The sequence below is a fragment of the Canis aureus genome, chromosome X (genome assembly GCF_053574225.1).
Source record: "Canis aureus isolate CA01 chromosome X, VMU_Caureus_v.1.0, whole genome shotgun sequence".
Taxonomy (NCBI): Eukaryota; Metazoa; Chordata; class Mammalia; order Carnivora; family Canidae; genus Canis; species Canis aureus.
In genome coordinates, this window is record NC_135649.1 from 108,398,224 (window position 1) to 108,420,130 (window position 21,907).

Genomic DNA, 21,907 nt, shown 5'->3' on the forward strand with positions numbered 1-21,907 from the left:
AGTCACACTAACCACATTTCAAAAGGTTAGGAACTGCATATGGCTACTGGCTACCATATTGAACAACACGATAAAGAAAATTTCTATCACTACAGGAAATTCCATGAGACCATGCTAATTTAGAATAACATTAGCCTAGTAATTTTCATCGATTTATTATATTCTTCAATGAATTAGCTATTTTCTGGGCTCAGAGGAACTTGGATGTTAGAGTTGTGATGCCAATAAGCCATCAGGACAGAGCTGATTGAGTGTTACTGAGTTATCCTGGAAGCCCTGAATGCCTAAAAAGTGGAATTCCAGAATAAGAGAAAGGTCATACTGTCAACAGTTCTTCTTCCCTTAACTTACCATTCAGAGTATAACCTTCTTAGTAATGTATTATTCTTTTCAGATTCACCTGGCATTCCACCTAGTGCTAATGCACATCAGCTTTTTCGGGGGTTTAGTTTTGTTGCTATCACCTCAGATGATGAAAGCCAAGCTATGCAGACAGTTGGTGTGCATTCAATCGTGCAGGTGAGTGAATGTCTAAGTAATTTAAAATTTGAAATGTTGTAAGATATGATTCACTATGTGAATAATTAGATTAGATTTGATCTGATGATTTTAAGTGAGCAGTTTAAAATACATTTTATATCATTGACTTACTCTTAGAAATTCCTTTCATATGCCTTTAAAAAGATAGGGTACCTAAGTGGCTCAGTTGGTTAAGTGGCCAACTCTTGATTTCTGCTCAAGTCATGATCTCAGTGTCATGAGATCAGGCCCAAGGCCAGCCCCACTACTTGGTGGGAAGTCAGCTTAACATTCTCCCTCTGCCCCAGTGTGTGCACGTGCTCATGCTCAATACCTCTCTCTCTCTCTCTCCCTCTTTCTCTCTCTCATAAATCAATCAATCCATCTATCTATCTATCTATCTATCTATCTATCTATCTATCTTTTTTTTAAAGATTTTATTTATTTATTCATGAGAGAGAGAGAGAGAGAGAGAGAGAGAGAGGCAGAGACACAGGCAGAGGGAGAAGCAGGCTCCACGCAGGGAACTCGACGCGGGACTCGATCCCAGGACTCCAGGATCGCGCCCTGGGCCAAAGGCAGGCACTAAACTGCTGAGCTACCCAGGGATCCCCCTATCTATCTATCTTAAGGGAAAAAAGATTGCATGCACCAGAGTCCTGGATACTGATCTAACTTGAAAGGGGAATTCTAAGAGAGTTGAGATGCATATCACCATCTTGTCTCTACACTCTCCTATGCCTCAAAATGTTTATCAGGCCTAATTTGTTTCATCTTCTGCCTTTGTCAGGTCAGCCTTGATGAACTAAGATCTCCTGGTTCCCTGATGGCTTGGAACAGGGCTCAGCAGATTTGTTCTGTAAGGGCCGGTTAATAAATATTTGAGGCTTTGTAGGCTATATGATCTCTGTTACAACTACTCAACTCTGACAGTGTAGCATAAAAGCAGCCATGGACTGTAGCTAAATGAATGAGTGTGGCAGTGTGCCAATAAAACTTTATTTATAAAAACTAGTATTAAAACAAATTTGGTCCATAGGCTATACAGTTCGCCAACTTCTGCTATAGAAATACATAAGAAATAAAAGTGAACTTCAGCCTTATATTTTCCAAGTTTTGTGTCCTTGTTCTTTTGGAGTCCCCGTTGCTATTTAATAGAAATGGTTATAGATACTACCTTAGGATGTCCCCCACCCCATTATCCCATCTGTGTATCAGAGTTGGAGAATGAGGTAAAAGCCACAGAAGCAGGTTTCCAGATGTCTGTATGCCTGTAACACGAGACTGAACTAGTAAATGTTATTAGAGGAACACAAGTAGTACAAACCATTAGATGTATTTCTTCCCATCCTAGTATCATGGAAAGATAAATTTAATTCATCTTCTGAATTATAGAAGGAACTAGATATATCTTTTGAAGCACTGATTGTTTTTAGGGCACTAATTAGTGCTTGGATTTGCTTAATGATGAATTTGCTTGAAGATGAAGTTGCTTTTGCTCTCAAGTTTTCTTCGCAAGTTAGTCATCTTGCTTTCCACTTTCTAGAAAACCAATTTAAACACTAGTTTTTAAATAAATTTCATGGTTAAAGTAGTTTGTTCCTTTTACTATAGCAAGCATGTGATGTATGGCAGGTTTTTAAGTTATAACTTCTGTACCTAACATAGAAATCACAAACATATATTCTACAGAATTCAAATTCTAACCGATACACAGTTTGTAGACATTGGTAGGCAGGAGGCGGGTCTCCTTTCAGTATCGCCAAGGACAGCACAACTTCCCTCAGCCTGCTTATGAAACTACTAATTTACTAGGCATCATCCTACCATATGTTATCAGTCTTTAACCTATTAATAGCTTCTCTAGCAGAAATGTATTGAAGCTTTGACTTGAGAGTGGAAAATGGAGGGCATGGCTACTGATAATCCACAATGACGATAATAGGTGTCACCTTCAAATATGTTATTTTTATTTAATCCTCACCATTACCCTCTAAGAAAACATAGTTTAGGGTTGCGCAGTCTGCAAGAGGAGCATCTGAGACAAGAATCCCAATGTTCTAATTCTGAATCCTCCTAAATATTTTCTTCTATACCAGAGACTTTAAACTTCTCCCTATTTGCAAAAGTACTTTAAAAGACCTAGCATCAGTTGGGGAGTGCAATAGGGCTCAGTCACAGGCAACCCCTTACCAAGTAACTCTGCATTTTCGGTTTTACATATTCAAATTTTTTAGCATAAGCTTTTTCTTAAAAGCCTATTTCTTGCTGTACATTTTATGGCAAACATTCTAAAATACACAGTTGTGGGGATGCATGGGTGGCTCAGTCGGTTGAGCATCTACCTTTGGCTCAAGGCATGACCCTGGAGTCCTGGGATCGAGCCATACGTCGATCAGGGAGCAGGGAGCCTGCTTTTCCCTCTGCCTTTCTTTCTTTCTCTCTCTCTTTCTGTGTCTCCCTTGAATAAATATAAACTATTTAAAATAAATAAAATACACAGTTGTGGAAAAATAAATGCTGTAAAGATTCATTTTTAATTTTTGCTTATATTCCTTTATATTGTTAATATCAGCAATGCATAATGAGTAACATATTCCTCTATTATGAATTATACCATTGTCATTACAAAACTCTTTGTCAATTTATAATTGTGTTTGTAGCAGTTGCACAGAAACAGCATTCAGTTTACTGATGGATATGAAGTAAAAGAAGATATTGGAGTTGGCTCCTACTCTGTTTGCAAGAGATGCATACATAAAGCTACAAACATGGAGTTTGCAGTGAAGGTAAATATTTTTAGATTTAAAATTCAACTCTGGGGTGCCTGGGTGGCTCTGTTGGTTGAGCATCTGACTCTTAGCTCAGGTCTTGAACTCAGGATCATGAGTTCAAGCCCCATGCTGGGCTCTATAGTACCTAAGGTCCTCTATGCCCAGCATGGAACCTACGTTTTAAAAATTAAGAATAAATTAAAAAATAAAATACAGCTCTACCAGTTGTTATTCACACATGTCAGTACAAGTTAAAATTAAATTTTTCTTTGGCAAATGTGCCTTTCATTTTTTTAAAAAGGTAAATTTAAATATCTGCCTATAGCAACCTTCAGGAATCTCAATTTGGAACCATGGATTCACCTGTAAACTAAAGGCAGGTAGCGTACCTTTGGTTTGCTCAAGGCAGTAGTACATCTGACTTGATTTTTAATAGCATCTTCTTACTCTAAAAAGTAATATGGGGGCATTTTGTGGTCTTGAGTGTCAGGGACTTCCTCAAGATTGTATGCCAAATTTTATGTGTTTACATTTTTCTGGCAAAAATGTTCATATTACCAAAAAAAAAATGTTCATATTGTCCTTCACATATAAAAGGATCTGTGAACTGATAAAAGGAAAAGACCACTGTTAGAAAATTTATTATCATTAGCTGTTTTAATTTCATTGTTTCATTCATTGTTTTAATTTCATTCAAGACAATAAGAATTTTTGAAGCCAAATCATATGGCTCTATGATAAAGTTTGAATTACAGACCTGTAGCTATAAGTGAAAAAATACTACATTCAAGTCTCTGCCTTTTCACTTCTTGGAATGGTAGTCACTGCTCTCCCAATACAAGCAATTTAAGTAATGTCTAAGGCTCTTAATTTATTTTGGACCTTAGAACTGGTCTGTAAGTGTGGGTAGCTCATGTTTACTTACATGAAGAGAAGCATTAATTGTTTTTACTTCTGTATATCCATCTGTCTTTCTAGATCTAATATGATTTCACTGTGCAAAAATAAAAATAAATGTGTTTTATATATGCATAGCAAATATCTATGAAAGACACACACATACACAAAAAAATTGTTATTACTATTCTAAACTTGGATGTAATTGCTTTAAAAATCGTCAGTGTCCAGCTTTCTGTCAGATATAAGGATAAACCATAGAAATGCATGTTAATTTGCTCTTCTCCTACTCATTGCTCTTAGTGAAATCTGGGGTACATAGGAATTTTCAGATTGCTTACGAGAAAGGAGAGAAGGTGAGTAATGCACATGATGGGCAGTTTAAGGATGTGTCTTGCCTCCATAAACACATCAGAAAAAGAGCAGAAATACCCTGAGGTCCCCTTTGAATTACAGAAACCAGGAACAGTATACCAAAACCTCAAGAATATCTTCAAGCTATTTGTGGATTCTTGTGACTTAAATTAGATTCATAAAATCAATCCTAACACAGCTTCATTCTGCTGAAATTACCACAAATCTAAGATCTACAAACACAAGTATGTGATATAAGCTCTGCTCAGATTAGCAGATCAAAGAAAATGTTGCTAGGAATAACACCTCCCAGTGTGTTCTGGTTTTCAAAAGACTAGTCCCAGATCATCTCCCTTGAATTAGGATGTCTATTCCATATACCTTTCCTCTTAATCATCTATTTGCCTAATTCCACACTGTCATTTGCATTTGATTACAGTGTACACCTATGTTTGTATTCCCTGTTCTCCACATACAGAACTGTTTTACAACTAAATCCATTTCAGATAACAGATTTGATTCATACTTTGAGTTGCAAGCTTTTTCCTAGATTGCTGGAGCATTTGAGTATTTGTTGTGTACATTAATTACTAAGCTCTTTTAAAATTGAAAATATAAAGGTCACAAAATTTGTTTGAGACTACCCTCTGGACAAAAGAAAGCTGAACTTGTCCTTTTAAAAATATAATATCACTTTAACAGATTAAAACATTAAGAGATGGGGACCCCTGGGTGGCGCAGCGGTTTGGCGCCTGCCTTTGGCCCAGGGCGCGATCCTGGAGACCCGGGATCGAATCCCACGTCAGGCTCCCGGTGCATGGGGCCTGCTTCTCCCTCTGCCTGTGTCTCTGCCTCTCTCTCTCTCTCTCTGTGTGTGACTATCATAAATAATAAAAAAAAAAAAAAAAATTAAAAAAAAAAAAAACATTAAGAGATGTATTTTTAAGAAGCAGCTGACCTAAAAGGGTTGAAAAGCTACATTAGTATTTTATTTTATTTTATTTTATTTTTAAAGATTTATTTATTTATTTATGAGAGAGAGAGTGAGAGAGAGAGAGAGGCAGAGACACAGGCAGAGGGAGAAGCAGGCTCCATGCCGGGAGCCCGACGCGGGACTCGATCCTGGAACTCCAGGATCACGCCCTGGGCCAAAGGCAGTCCCCAAACCGCTGAGCCACCCAGGGATCCCCTACATTAGAATTTTAAAGGGCTTTATCATAATAATTAAACTTAACTCTAGCCAAGTAAAACTCTTGGTGTGGTTTCTCTGCTTAGCTTTCTGCCTAGCTTCAAAAATAAGCTTGTTCTACTTAACTGTTAATTAATTTTTTATAAGTAGCTTACAACTAATGGGTTATTCCATTGAAGCATTTTATTAAAGGAAATAAAGTTAATTCAATAAACAGATGCTAGTGGCAGTATTATAGATACATCTTGTTCTTAATTATATGTATTGATAAGGGTTAAAAGTTGACTGAGCTTCCAAGGTTTTAAGACATTCGGGGATGGAAGAAAAATACCTTTTCTTGGGGCTTTTGAGTGTTTAGTAAGTCCTAAACTTAGACTGGCTTTCAAATTTTGATTAAACAGTCTGGCCAGGTACTAGAATAAAACTGGTTGGTAAATGGCTCATATGTCCAGTATTTATGTAAGATAATACCTAAGGTCTGTAGCTGTGCATACTTAAGGTTCGTGACCTTAATAGTTCATGAGATTTTATGATAAATATTTGCCTTTTAGATTATTGATAAAAGCAAAAGAGATCCAACAGAAGAAATTGAAATTCTTCTTCGTTATGGACAGCATCCAAACATCATTACTCTAAAGGATGTAAGTAGTAGATTCTTGAACTCCAGTAATTTGAGTCACTTGTCCAGCTCACATTTGGAATGTTTTCAAATATCATGTGATAGACCAAGAACTTGATAATACTAAGTTTTAAAAAAATTGACTAAGGACAACATGTATAGCATAATTTAAGTTCTAAAGAAAAACATGTTTAATTTTTGTACTTTGCTTTAAGAAGAAAAGCATTGCTGACATTATTGCTTTTAATATCTATATTTATTGGAACATTTGGGTAGTTATTAGTATTAGGAATTGACTAGTCTCATGCTCCATGTTCTCCCCAGACTGTCTTCCATAGTACTGCCAGAGAGAGCAAACACTTGGATATAACCACGTTACTCCCCTGCCTACAGTTCATACCCTGCTTCACCTCCAGTCTGCCTTCCTCTGTCTGCAGTGGTTTTCACACTTCCTCTCATACCCCATGCTCGAACCATGCTGCATGTACATGCAACCATGTACATACACATCTTTAAACTTTCCTCCTTTTCTCATGCTGCTCTTTGAATTTATGGTTTCCTCAATCAACAATACCACTTCCCTTCTTTGCCTGGCCAACTACCGTACATCTAGAACTTTGCTAAAACATTACTCGCTCCAGGAAGCCTGTCCTGCCCATCACCACACCCCAGACAAGTGAGGTATCTTTTCCTTGCTACCTGTGGTTTTTATCATAACAGAGCTGTTGGCAAAGGGTATGAACTCCCCAGACAGTATTAAATCTTCTCTTGCTGATGGTGCTCACATAGGCTCAAAGGCCGTATCAGAGTTGTAGACCTGATATGTCATGTGGCCAACTAAGCCAGAGGACTTCTAAGATACTTTGCCTTTCACCTCTGAGATTTTGTGAATTCCAAAGTTTAATCTCCCTTCTTACTAACCCAAACTCCCAGTTTCCTCAGATTAATTTATCACTGCATTGTTAGGAGAATGTTAGCTTGGTTCCATTAAATGTGAAGCTGTGTAACTTAAGTGACTCTTTGATATAACCTCCAAGAATCCAACTAAGTAAATCAAAAAGGAGGTGTAGAAAATACTTTCTCTCATCCTTGCCTTAGAAATTCCGTAAGCTGTCACTGTTTTTACATCTTTCCTCCTTCCTTCATTTCAAATTTTAAAGTCTCTAAAATTCTCCCTACTTTTATTACAGCATCTCCAACATTTTTTTAAACTCTTGTTTCTATGTCTGTTTCTACTAGAATAAAACATTGAAGATGGGTATCTTGTTTTCTCCATTTTAGGGGCCCCAGTACATGGTACCTCTTATGGAGCTAAATAAAAGTGTTCAGTAACCCTGTGGTGAGGGAGAATAAAAGGAACTGAAGTTTAATAAAGGGGTTATTTCAGTTTGGGATTGCCTGGAGTACAATTCCGAAATTAAAATGAGCTTTCTATTTCTACGTTAGGAGTAAACTGGTATACTTCTGTGGAGTTAGGTGGAATTTCTTTTCACTGCTTAATCTTCCTACTTAATTCTTGCCACAACTTGTCTTTGAGTATAATCAAAACCAGAATAATTCATTGTACTGTGTATGTAAATACAAAAGTTCTGCAATTGTAGAAGTTCCAGGAAAATACAGGCGTGTGTCTTTATTCTAGTCTCTGCTGTCATCAGTAGATAGAAAGATCAAGAGATACAAACCCTGAGAGCAAAAGTTCAGTGCTTCTTCATATACACTGCCCATAGTTACTTTGATTGCCATGACTTACGTTTCACAGAAGGAAATTACAGTTTATTTTTCTGACATTCAATCTAATCAATTCCTATTTTAATATTCTTGTATTTACATAATTGTTTATGAATTTTATGCCTTCTATTGACTGTGATCAGTAAAATTTTCCTTGACTATAAAATGAATTTTAATTTCTCTTGAATATGCTAAACTTTGTTCTGAGCTTCAAATAATTTTTTACATTTTGATCTTGAATTTTACAGGTATATGACGATGGAAAATACGTGTATGTAGTGACAGAACTTATGAAAGGGGGTGAATTGCTGGATAAAATTCTTAGACAGAAATTTTTCTCTGAAAGAGAGGCCAGTGCTGTCCTGTTTACTATAACCAAAACTGTTGAATATCTTCATGCACAAGGGGTAAGTCTTTCCAACATTTTATATATATGTGTACACACACACACACACACACACACATACACATACACCTTAACCTTTTTATTAACCTTTTCTTTCTTAATGTTTGGAATAAAATTATAAAGGTAGAAATTACTTTATGCATTGATGGAAAATAACTATGATTAGCTTAATTATTCTGCTGTTCTTCCTCTAAATAAACTTCTCCCACCGAACTTGAAGGGATACTTTGAAATCCTAACTTGTTTATATTAAATTCTTAGGCTTCCTAAGAAAAAGCAAGTGAGGTCTTCTGACCTAGAAGACCTATCACTGTTTTTGCTAGGCCACTCTGTACTCTTGAGAACTGGGTCTGTTGCAAGTTTAGAAGCAGAACCAAAGAATCATGGGTTATATTCAGTTATAAAAGGAAATTAAGGGCTTATTTCTTAAGGAGTTTATTTTCAATACATTATTCTCATTCTGTTTGTGTTTGCTCCTAGACGCTAACAAGTGGAATGTGTTAATTTCATCCTACAGCTTCTTGACTTCTAGCTGGTCAAGATTTGCCTAGTAACTAGCTCAAAATTCATGTGACTCTGTATTCTCTGAAGAATTGATGACTTTGCAGTCATCTGAGTCTTCTCTGTTCTTTTCCCATTGCATCAGCAGTAATTAGTTGTCTGAAGAAATAATGTTCTCAATGTTAGGAACTAAAACTGAGGAGATTGATTAGAATCTAGACTCAGAATTCAGTAGTAGAAAAGACATAAATCTGATAAGGAATATCAGTAGGCTTATATGCAAGAGAAGTATTTTTTTTTTCAAGAGAAGTATTCAAGTAAGTAAGTAAAGGGGGAAAATAATACAGAATTCTAAAGGAGTTAATATCTTTTTGTATGTGTGACATTGTCACTTAGATCAAATAGACAATACTAAAAGTCTGGACTTTTTTTTCCTTTTTACTCCTAAACCTCATGCCTGTTCCATGAGCCTGTTGGTGCAAGTTTGTTGTATACCTCATCATACAAACTGTTTCCTGTACTTAGAATGACCATCCCTCACTGTTCTGGCTTGTTTATTCTATTCCTCAGGTCTTGGATCAGATGTTACCTCCTCTAGAGACCCATCTCTAATCTGTTTATTCTCTGCCTCCCCCACTACTATGTAAGCTCATAGCATGGAAAGGCAAAGATCTTATGTGTCTTGTTCACGATAGTTCCTTATATAATACCCTGGCACATGATAGGCATTCAATATTTGTTGAATGATTGAGTAACCTAGAGACAGATACTATTGCTATTTGCATTTTACCATAACCTACTTAATCAATTGGACAAAGAGGAGGGAAGTACATGCTACTTTTTTCTTCCTCCTTTCCTTGCCCCAATTCTGTATTAGAGAGTTATATTTACATTATCAGCATTTTATAATAAGATAATTTAAAGGTCAGCACTCATCATCTTGTTGAGTACGTTGCTTGTCAGTTTGTGAATAAAGAGTTTTCCATAATGGAAATGTATTGTTAATGTACCTCTTTAATTTGTATTTCAACTAGGTGGTTCACAGAGACTTGAAACCTAGCAACATTCTTTATGTGGATGAATCTGGCAATCCAGAATCTATTCGGATTTGTGATTTTGGCTTTGCCAAACAGCTAAGAGCAGAAAATGGTCTTCTCATGACTCCTTGTTATACTGCAAATTTTGTTGCACCAGAGGTAACTGTGAAATTATTTGCTTCCAGTATTTCAGTATATTTAAAAACTCATTTGGGGGCACCTGGGTGGATCAGTAGTTGAGCGTCTGCCTTTGGCTCAGGTCATGATCCTGGGATCCTGGGATTGAGTCCTGCATCAGGCTTTCCACAGAGAGCCTGTTTCTCCCTCTACCTATGTCTCTGCCTCTCTCTGTGTGTCTCTAATGAAGGAAGGAAGGAAGGAAGGAAGGAAGGAAGGAAGGAAGGAAGGAAGGAATATTTTTAAAGCCTCATTTGCTGTGTTTAATATAGCATAGTTAATAGTTGTTTAATTGAAGACTTACTGAACAAATAATTAAAATAAATGTCAGCTCTTTTTCTTCTGATGGCAATTTATCCTGTCCTCAGCCCCCTACTGCTTAGTCCACTATAATCCTTTCCTTGCTCTGCCTTCTGTCTTCCTACATAATCACACATCTGTAGAGGTCTACTATCACTAACACTTTTGTACTTGTGAGCGCATGGAATTAAACGGAAACTAGCTTATTCTCATTCTTTCCTAATCCTTCTAATTTCCTGGTTTAGTCACCATCTTCCTGTATTTCTGAGGCTAATGCATCATGGTCTCTTCTTGTATTTAGCTTCGTAACTAGGTATCATCTGTTATCCCCTAAAATCAATTCAAGGTTCTTCTGTTCACAGAACTACCATCTTAGCCCCTGCTTCCTTCACCATATCCCAAATGACTACTAGAGCCTAGCTGCACCCTGCTACCTCTCTGGTTCTTGTGATCATTCTGTAGAAGAGCTCTACAGTGAGTTACTGAAGGCTTCTTCAAGCACTGCTTTGATTGAGTTGCTTCTTTTCCCCATTGTAGCAAATCTAAAATCCACTGCTTTATCCTCAAGATTTCTTCTTTTTATAATCACTGTTTAAAAAATATAACTATGAAATATGTAATAAAAAATAAGTTACCCCTAATATAGGGCTTATGTGCCAGTAACATATGTTAGCTGATTTTATCCTCACAAATACAGTTTACATATAATAATTTCTTCTCATCATAACAATGTGAAGCAAAACTTTCATTCAAATTTTACAGGAAACCAGGTGCACAGTAAGAGGTTATGTAATTTGAGGTCAGATTTGAGATTCGATCCCAGGCAATATGGCTGCAAAGTATATGCTTTTACCATTAGATATTTCACCAAAAAGTGATAATAGTTGGTAATGTTAGGACACTTGGATTATAGAGCTGGATTTCCTCCTCTATTTTCTAAACTTTTTGTAATTTTATTACTTTTGAAATATAAAGACTACTTGCACCTGTTCTCCTGGTGGCACCAGAACTAATGAGGGACAGACTTTTTGCTTGTTTGTCCACATATCCACAGCTTCTAACACATACTAGTGTCCAAGCATGGTCACTTCATCTAGCCATCTTGTTTTTCTTCTTGAGTGTTTCATGCTTCAGATGAGCAATCTGCTTCTGGAAATCACTATATAGCTGTTTTGCCTTTGCATGTTGAAATGAAAGTTTTTGCTTCAAAACCGTTTTTTGCTTCAAAGCCTCTAAATTCATCTTCTTAAGGAAATCTTCCATGATTAAATTCTCCTTAGACTTGACTTTTTAACTCTGTCTCAATTTACCACTTAATCACCCAAGTTAAAACTTGGAAGTCTTTCTGAAATCCTCCTTCTCCATTATTTCTCTACATCTGGTCAGTCACCAAACCTTTCCACTCTGATTTCTGACTATTCTAGATCTCTTTTCCCTTTCCTTATACATCCCATCTCAACGGACTCCTTCCTATTTTATTTTTACATCTTTTTCTCTCCATGTCGTGCCTTAGTGTGGTTCCTCGGAGCCTTTCACTTAGTTTTCTACAAATTGCCTCCTATCAGATGGCCTTGTTTCCAGTCTGTCTTTTTGCCAGCATTTCCTCTATTCCTTGAGTTTCTCTTTTGGTATACACATCTACTTATTTTTATTTCCCTGTTTAATGCTTCAATGACAACAGATTGCCTACAGGAAAATATTTTAATTCCTTAACAAGATATTTATAAAAGTCCTTCTTAGTTCTCTCTGGTGTCCCTACCTAGACACTTGGTCACACTGAATCCTTGCCTGTCCTTAAGCATGCTCTGCTCTCCTTGACTCTGCCCTTTAAGTGTCATCTGCTCTCCTCTACCTCCTCCCTTTACCTCCCAAATTCTTATAGTCCCAGTACAAGAAGGCTGTAGCTTCCTTCTCTCTCCATATTAAGAATGAATTGTTTTGGGGCTCCTGGGTGGCTCAGTCATTTAAGCATGCAACTCGACTTCAGCTCAGGTCATGGTCTCAAGGTTGTGGTATCAAGTCTCTTGTGGGGCCCCATGCTCAGCAGGGAGTCTGCTCAAGATTCTCTTTCTCCCTTTGCCCCTCCCCCCACTCACTGTCATGCGCTCTATCTCTAAAATAAATAAATAAATCTTAGAAACAAAAAAGAATGGTTTCCTCATCTTTCTACCCATAACACCTTAGGCATAATTTTGTTATAATACTTAACATGTTAAAAAAAAAATACTTAACATGTTGAATTATTAACTATATATATATTTTTATTTCCCCTGCCATATTTTAATTTTCTTAAGGAAGCAAGAGTGTTTTGAATTTATCACTGTTCAAGCCTGATAATAGTTGTTGATTACTAAATGCTCAAGTGAATCATATTTTATATATGTAAAAGTATAGTTTTGCACTGTATCATTTGTACTTTTATATGTTCCTAAAAGTTCTATTTTATATAACCATTTCTGCAGCCTCATACAAAATGAATATAAATTCATTTAAATAAGAAACTTGGAAGCAGAGAACAAAAAAGAAACTTCCCTTTAGTTTTATAGTCCTCTATATGCCATGATGGCACTCAATAAATGCTAATTCAAATACCAAAACTAAATTTATATGTGTATATATATATATGTGTAATATATATATAATTACTTATAGAATATTCTAGAACAGGATTAATATATTGCCTTTTTGTTAATCATGTTCTGTTGAGGTTTTTCTTAACTACATTGATAGAAGATATAGTATAGTTCGGCCTATTCTAATCTCTAAATTCAAATCTCGGTGGTATGTTAATACTAATTTTTACTTTTTCTAGGTTTTAAAGCGACAAGGCTATGATGCTGCTTGTGATATATGGAGTCTTGGTGTCCTCCTCTATACAATGCTTACTGGGTGAGTGAACCATATTTTGTAAGCATTTATTCATCAATATATTGTTCAAATTATCTAGTTTTATTTTTTTAATCTCTGTGTTGTAGTATCTTCTTTTCATGTTATCTAATAATACAGTCCTGTGGGTGTGTGTCTCTTTATATATACTACATTTATAACTATATCATTACTGGGGATCCCTGGGTGGCTCAGCGGTTTAGTGCCTGCCTTTGGCCCAGGGCGTGATCCTGGAGTTCCAGGATCGAGTCCCACGTCAGGCTCCCCGCATGGAGCCTGCTTCTCCCTCTGCCTGTGTCTCTGCCTCTCTCTCTGTCTCTGTCTCTCTCTCTCTGTGTCTCTCATGAATAAATAAATAAATCTTTAAAAAAATAAGTATATCATTACTGATTTTCTATAATGTACCATTTATTAATGTCTTAAGGTCTTAACTTGATTTTTTCCATTACCTTTTTTGTACACTTATGTTGTAAACATACACTATTTTAAATATTTTATTCTAACGTGTCATATCTTAAAATATTTATATTATCATATATTAAGACTAATTAATATTTCATAGCTTATACCTTGACCTGATGCTTTATGGAGCTTCATGCTATTGATATTTTTCACTTTAGGAGATTTCAGTAAAGTATATTAATTAAATTAACCGGAGTACTCTTGGATACTACAAATAAATGTGAAGATTACCTACAAAAAAAGAAATTTTGCTCATTAACATTTTAATTTCATTATAAATTAGTTACACTCCATTTGCAAATGGCCCTGATGATACACCAGAGGAAATACTGGCACGGATAGGCAGCGGAAAATTCTCACTCAGTGGTGGTTACTGGAATTCTGTTTCAGATACAGCAAAGGTAAGTATGGCTTCCTATTATAAACTTTTGAGAAAATAATTTTTCATAGTCCCTAGTGAGAAAGAAAATATCAGTTACAAACTTTTGTTTATAAAGTATTATTTTGAAGTGGTGTTACCAAATAACTTGAACTCAAAAATGGACCAATTATTTTGTTTCCCACAAGGTAATGGTTTGGCTTTATTACCTGTACATCTAAAACTACTTCTTGCTGACAAACATGATGAATAATAATGATGGTATAAGAAACTCTTAACAGTAGAGAACAGGGATGCCTAGGTGGCTCAGCAATTGAGCATCTGCCTTTGGCTCAGGACATGATCCCGGAGTTCAGGGATCAAGTCCGGCATCGGGCTCCCTACATGGAGCCTGCTTCTCTCTGCCTGTGTCTCTGCCTCTCTCTCTCTCTGTGTCTCTCATGAATAAATAAATAAAATCTTAAAAAAAAAACAATGGAGAACAAACTGAGTATTGATAGAGGGAGGGGTTGGGGAATAGGCTAGATGGGTGATGGGTATTAAGGAGGTCACTTGTGATGAGCACTAGGTGTTACATGTAAGTGATGAATCACTAAATTCTACTTCTTTTAAAGATTTTATTCATTTATTCATGAGACACAAAGAGAGATACAGGCAGAGGGAGAAGCAGGTTCCATGTAGGGAACCCGATGTGGGACTCGATCCCGGGACCCTGGGATCACGCCCTGAGCCGAAGGCAGACGCTCAACTGCTGAGCCACCCAGGCGTCCCTAAATTCTACTTCTGAAACCATTATTACACTGTATGTTAACTAACTAGAATTTAAATAAAAATTTGGAAGAAAAAATACAAATCTGTTAACCAAAATAATAATAATGGTGGTGGTAATCTTCATGATTTGTGTGTCTGTTCTGTGCCTCACACTGCACTTCACCTAAATCATCCCATTTAATCCTCTTAACAAACCCTATAAAATAGGTGGTAGTATTCTCATTTCACAGAAGGAAGCAAGGCCAGAATTTTTGTGTCATTTTGTCCGTGGTTACATACTGGGAACATGTGGGTGCTTCAAACTAAGCAGTTGGTTCCAAAGCCCTTGTTCCCTAGACTAACTGCACCATGTTCTATTTTTGACCAATATTATGTAGAAAAGGGTCTCATCTTTTTCACAGTAAATGGTAGTATAGTTTTATAGTGTCTGCTTGAAATCCATTTGAAAAGCCTTTCTCACCGGAAGATCTGCCATCCTCTGCCAGACTTGCTTTCCAACTCTGCTCTAGTTTTACTTTATTCATAGAAAATGCTCTTTTAAAAAGAAGAGTGAAAAATTTAAAAATCAGAAAAAGAAGAGCCAAGTTTTCTACTTCCAAATAAGAAAAACATAGAGGAGATAAAGAAGACACGTAGTGGTAGAAGTACTTGCTGATTTCTCTGAGAGGAGGAAGCCTGAATTGAGATGATTGCATAAGTAAATAGGGTATTTCAAAAAAGTAGGCTAATACTTTTGGCATAGAGATGAAGCCTCTGTTAAATGATGTCTGTATAGATAATATTTGGCTTTGTATCTGATTTAAAATGAAATATTAGCCTTTTCCTTTTTTTTTTTTACCAATATTTCTTAAACCAGATGATTCATTTTTCTGGGACTTCTTTTTATTTTTATTTTTTTAAAGACTTTATTTATTTACTTGACAGAGAGCGAGAGAGATCACAAGCAGAGGAAATGGCAGGCAGAGAGAAGGAGAAGCAGACTCCTCGCTGAGTAGGGAGCCTGATAGGGGGCTCAATCTCAGGACCCTGGGATCTCACCTGAGCTGAAAGGCAGACACTTAGCCAACTGAGCCACCCAGGCACCCCCTATGATTTCTTTTTTTAATCCATGTATTAAGCACCTACAACATGCTTAATATGTGAAGGTCCAGGAATCAAAGACATGACTGAGAGAATTCCTTATCTCAGGAAGCTCATAGTCTAGTTGGGAGATCACCAGAAGTATACAGTACAGTGTCATGTATGCTGTTACAGTGGTACATTTTTTGTGTTAAAGAAGTTCACAGATGGTGCTCAGTCAGAAAGATTTCCCAGAAAGCTTTCAAGAAGCAATGAAGGGATTTTCCTGGCAGCTTTACGGAGCAGAAGGATGTATTCTATCCCAGGCTGAGGGAGCAACACATGCTATTTGTGGTCAGGACAGCCTGAAAATGACAGAATGCCTCCAGGTTGCTGTGCACAGTTTGTTGTGACTAGGACAGGGTACACGTGAGAAGGTAGCTGATGAACCCAAATTATGAAAGGCTTTGTAGATTATGCTCAGGATTTCAGGTTTATTCTAGATGTTGGAAAACTGTTGAAAAATATTAAGCACTGTAGTGATCAGATTTTTCTTTTTCAAGTTTATTCTGTGGAGCAGTAATTCTTATCGCTGGAGTCTGCCGGAAATTGTCATGGTTGGTTATGAGGCAGGCATATCAAGTAATGTCACAAAATAAAGTGTCAGAGCTTACCCATCACTTCTTTTTATTTTTTCAAAGATTTTATTTATTTGAGAGGAAGAGAACGAATGAGTTGGGGGAAGGGACAGAGGGAGAAGCAGACTTCCTGTGGAACAGGTTGCCTGACATGAGACTCAATCCCAGGACCCTGGGATCATGACCTGAACCGAAGGCAGATGCTTAACTGATTGAGCCACTCAGGCGCTCCCATCACCTGCTTTTTAAATAAATTATAGAGATAACCTTAATGTGCTTTAATTTCCATAATTTGATTCTCATTAACTTGTATTCTAGTATGCTTTTTTTGAATGAAAGAAAGACCAGAAAAAAAAAAAAAAAAAAAAAAAGAACAGGCAGCCCCGGTGGTGCAGCAGTTTAGCGCCGCCTGCAGCCCAGGGCGTGATCCTGGAGACTCGGGATTGAGTCCCACATCTGGCTCGCTTCATGGAGCCTGCTTCTCCCTCTGCCTGTGTCTCTGCCTCTGTGTGTGTGTGTGTGTCTTTCATGAATAAATAAATAAAATCTTAAAAAAAAAAAGAGAGAAAGACAGGTGAGGATGAGATAAAAATAGTGTGTGAAAAATTGAATCTCACAGCCTTTCTTATTAATATCATGTTATTACTGATAACTTTTGTTAATTTGTCCAGATAAGACCTGAGATTACAAGCATGTGGTATAGTGAATACCCCCACAAAATTGAGAGGGAGGGTTTTTTTTTTTAATTTTTTTTTAATTTTTATTTATTTATGATAGTCACAGAGAGAGAGAGAGAGAGAGAGGCAGAGACACAGGCAGAGGGAGAAGCAGGCTCCATGCACCGGGAGCCTGATGTGGGATTCGATCCTGGGTCTCCAGGATCGCCCCCTGGGCCAAAGGCAGGCGCCAAACCGCTGCGCCACCCAGGGATCCCGAGAGGGAGGGTTCTATCTGATGTGTTGCCTCAAGAGCAAGCTGCACATGTGAATGTCATTAGTCATATGGGCCATATGTGTCATGTGTGGCTTTGAGAAGAAAAATACTGTCGCTACAATTTAATAGGCACTTATGTGCCAAGAACTGTGCTAACACTTATACCTACACTATTTCATTCAGTCCTTACTGACCTAACATTAGGGGGTTTAACTTGTAGGGTTTTGCAACATTTCAGGTCACAAATGATGAAGACCTAAACTAGAGAAGTTGTAGCAGGATTTGAGCCAAATGGAAGAGAAATTTAGGAGGCAAAATAGACTTGGTGGTTAATTGGACATAAGAAACAAGGAAGGGGCACCTGAGTGGTGCAGTTGGTTAAGCATCTGATTCTTGGTTTCTACTCAGGTCATGATCTCAGGGTTGTCAGATCGAGCCCCACATTGGGCTCCATGCTGAGCATAGTTTGCTTGAGATTCTCTCTCCTTCTCCCTCTGCCCCTCCCACTTGTGCGCTTGCTTGCTCACTTGCTCTCTTGCTCTCTCTCAAAATAAATAAGTAAATCTTGAAAAAAAGAAGAAGAAGAAGGCATGAGCAGATAGTAAGCATGTAGTCCACATTTCCACCTCAGACTAATGAGTAGGTCGTGGTTTCCTTCACCAAGATGTGGAATACAAAAGTAGTTTTGAGAGGAGTGATAATTACAGATTTGGACATTAAGAATTTGAAACACAACTGTAATACATAATTAAGAGATGTATGTCCATTAGTCAACTGATTATATGGATGCAGATCTTAGGAGAGAAGTCTTGGGTGGACAGTGGAGTTAAGAGTTGTCATCATCTGTATTAACTAAAGCCATGAGCACAAATGAGCTTATCTGAGCAGAATGATGAGAGCTATGGAAGGAATGAACAGACTTTGGTTGTGCCCTGGGCACTTTTGCAACCTTTTATGTACTTGAAGCACATTTTCCCACTTTAAGAATTTGGAAGGGGAGTTCCTAATTGTTTTACTTCTTCTAATTTTGCTCAGTAACTTATTCCTGTTCTTAGCTGTTAATGATAACTAAAAATAAGAAACTGTAAATATCTGATAGCAGAGGCATACTTGGAATAACATCTTGATTCCCAGTACTAGTCATCCACCAGGTTCTGTTGGTTCTTTCTCTTAAGTACCTCAATTTCATACATATTTCTCCACCTCTCTCCCTTTTTTTTTTTTTTTTTATTTCTCCATCTCTTATACTGCCCCGAAGCCATCATCTCTCACCGGTCTCACACTGGAGTCTCCAGGCTTGCACCCTCCAATCCATTGTCCTCCACACTTAGTGAGCTAAAGTACAAGCCTAACTCTATCACTCCTTTGCTTTAAATGATTTCTTACCTCCAAAGTCCAGATTTGCTAATGTAGCTTACAAGGGCCTTCATGATCTGGTCCCTTTTCACCTTTCCCACTTAATTGCTGCCATGTTCTACTTGGCAGTTTTTGCTACAGCCTCACTGCACTCCTTTCAGTTCCTTAATTATGGCATGTTCTCCTCCCTGAGGGCTTTCCTCAAAACACACTCAGCTCTATCTTGCTGAATTGCTCTGTATTCCCTTCCCCTTTTCTAATCCATCTACTGCTCATCCTTTGGGTCTCACATTCCTCTAAAGTCACTTCTAAGCCACCCCATCCTGTACAGGTCAGGTGTCTCTTTGTGTTCCTCTAGCTATACCTCTTGATTCATCCCTTCAAAGAATTTACCGCTTGCTTTGTAATTGATTCTTTGTTTCTCCTTCACTGGGCTGCAAGCTTCATGAGGTCAGAGTTCATTTCTATCTTGTTTGCTGCTAAATACCCAATGCCTAGCAGAATACCTGGCCTTTAACAAATACTTAATAGATACATTTTGAATGAAAAATTAAGTGGTAGATGGCTTTCATAAATCATAACTGTTATTTTGGAGAGTATAAAACTATCTAGCAATTATATGGATCTATATTCCATGCATAGAAAAAGCATTTGGAGAGATATAAAGCATTTGTCTCTGAAAGAATCAGATTCTGGGAGTTCTTCATGTTCTTTTGCTTCTCTATTTTTCTGATTTTTTTTATAATTCCTGTGAGATGCCCATGAAGTGGAAAAAATAAAAATAACTCTAATCTGGGACGTCTGACTGGCTCAGTCAGTGGAACATGGAACTCTTGATCTTGGGGTTGTGAGTTCAAGCCTTGTGTTGGGCATGGAGCTTACTTAAAAAAAAATAACTCTAATCTTTTGGAGGGGGCATTTGGAGCCCTCCAATTAAATTCCTATTATTGGACAGTTATGTTCTGCTTTGCGTTATTTGACAATAACAAAAAAGTCTTTAGCTGAAAATTTACTTAGAAATAAACTTACTAGGGCACCTGGGTGGCTCAGTGGTTGAGCATCTGTCTTTGGCTCGAGTCATGGTCCCGGGGTCCTGGGATTGAGTCCCACATCAGGCTCCCCACACGGAGCCTGCTTCTCCCTCTGCCTTTCTCTGCCTCTGTGTCTGTCATGAATAAATGAATAAAATCTTTCAAAAAATAAATCTACAAAAGTATAGAAAAATCAGAATATCTCAGTGAAAAAAAGAGCCAAAGTACTTAAAGATATGTAAATATGGTAAATTTACTCTTTGTAATGCACCAAAACTACTGTTAGGGAGGAGAAAAACAGGTTTTTGCTTTTTCATTCTTTTTAATATTTATTATTATTCTTTTAAAGCATGTATTATTTTTTTAAAGAAATTGTCATGTTGGGGGCACCCAGGTGGCTCAGTCAGTTAAGCATCCGACTGTTGATTTCAGCTCACGTCATGATCTCAAGGATAGAGTCCCATGTCAGAGAGTCTGCTTGAGATTCTCTCCTTCTCCCACTGTCCCTCCTCCTGCTTGTGCTCGCTTGTGTGTACACACATGCGTGCTTGCCTGCTCTCTCAAATAAATAAATCTTTAAAAAAAGAAAAGAAATTGTCATGTTGACCAAATTGCCTTGAACCCCAAAGTTTGGTACCAGGAGAAAATAGTGTCATAGAAGCTAAGGAAGAATGCTTACCAGTATCAAGTGCTATAGAAAAACAAACAGAAAAGTTTAGGATTGTTTTATTATTATTATTATTCCCATTACAGGACCTAGTGTCAAAGATGCTTCATGTGGATCCACATCAGAGACTGACTGCTGCCCTTGTGCTCAGACATCCTTGGATTGTCCACTGGGACCAACTGCCGCAATACCAACTAAACAGACAGGATGCACCCCATCTAGTCAAGGTGAGCTGCCCCATTCAGGCACTGTTTTCTGCATGTCCTCCCAGAGAGTGTGAGCCTCCCTCTCCATGCCCGTAGCATCTTTCCCTTTCGCTCAGCCTGCATCCATTTCTCAAGTGAGATTCTCTTACAATGAGTGGTTTAGAAAAGAAAAGGTCAAGGTGCGCCAAAATATTATAAAACTACTTTAAGAATGACTTCTGAGGGATGCCTGCGTAGCTCAGTATTTGAGCGTCTACCTTTGGCTCAGAGCGTGATCCTGGGATCCTAGGATCAAGTGCGAGTCCTGCATCAGGCTCCCCACAGGGTCTGCTTCTCCCTCCGCCTATGTCTCTGCCTCTCCCTTTGTGTCTCTCATGAAGAAATAAATAAAATCTTTAAAAAAAAAAGAACGACTTCTGAATTTATCAATCAGATAAGCTTATGGATTTCCTAACTTATTTATACTTTTCTTTCTTATGCAAAACCCAGAGCAAACTAGGTTGTCAGCAGTGGCAAAGCAAGTTCTAAAAGAGCATGCTTTGCGGCTTCTCATATTAAAGGATTGCAAAGAAACAAAATGTCAGGATTTCTGGGTGGCTCAGTGGTTGGGCGTCTGCCTTCGGCTCAGGGTGTGATCCTGGTCCAGGGATCAAGTCCCATGTTGTGCTCCCGGTGAGGGGCCTGCTTCTCTCTCTGCCTATGTCTCTGCCTCTCTTTCTGTGTCTCTCATGAATAAATAAATAAAATCTTTAAAAAAAAAAAGTCAGTAGTCCTGAGAAAAGTGAGGACTGCTTGTTATAGGCATATCCTTGTCCTTTCTCATTTATAAGTTCAGCCTCCCACATTTGCCTCTTTAATTTTAATTAAATCAGAGGGTTTGACCAGTATGGTTATTTTCATTATGAGCCCAACTAAATCTATATAAATTTTCATGTGAAGAAATTATTTAGGGGGAAAGAAATTTCCATTTCATATTCTGTGAACTTGTGACTACCCATTGTCGTTTGTGTTGTGACCT

At 37.6% G+C, this 21,907-nt stretch overlaps 1 protein-coding gene across 11 annotated transcripts in view; it reads left to right on the forward strand.

The window, feature by feature from the left end:
• Positions 1–21,907, forward strand: part of RPS6KA3 (ribosomal protein S6 kinase A3) — a 114,403-nt gene that overhangs the window by 87,097 nt on the left and 5,399 nt on the right. For 10 of the 11 annotated variants that reach the window (XM_077888779.1, XM_077888776.1, XM_077888772.1 and 7 more), the window contains 8 exons: positions 395–519; positions 3,183–3,308; positions 6,285–6,374; positions 8,329–8,487; positions 10,022–10,183; positions 13,314–13,390; positions 14,133–14,250; positions 20,770–20,910. In XM_077888779.1, the coding sequence (XP_077744905.1) occupies positions 395–519; positions 3,183–3,308; positions 6,285–6,374; positions 8,329–8,487; positions 10,022–10,183; positions 13,314–13,390; positions 14,133–14,250; positions 20,770–20,910 (998 nt within the window). The remainder of the gene's footprint in view (positions 1–394; positions 520–3,182; positions 3,309–6,284; positions 6,375–8,328; positions 8,488–10,021; positions 10,184–13,313; positions 13,391–14,132; positions 14,251–20,769; positions 20,911–21,907) is intronic. The other variant, XM_077888770.1, reaches the window with a different exon arrangement.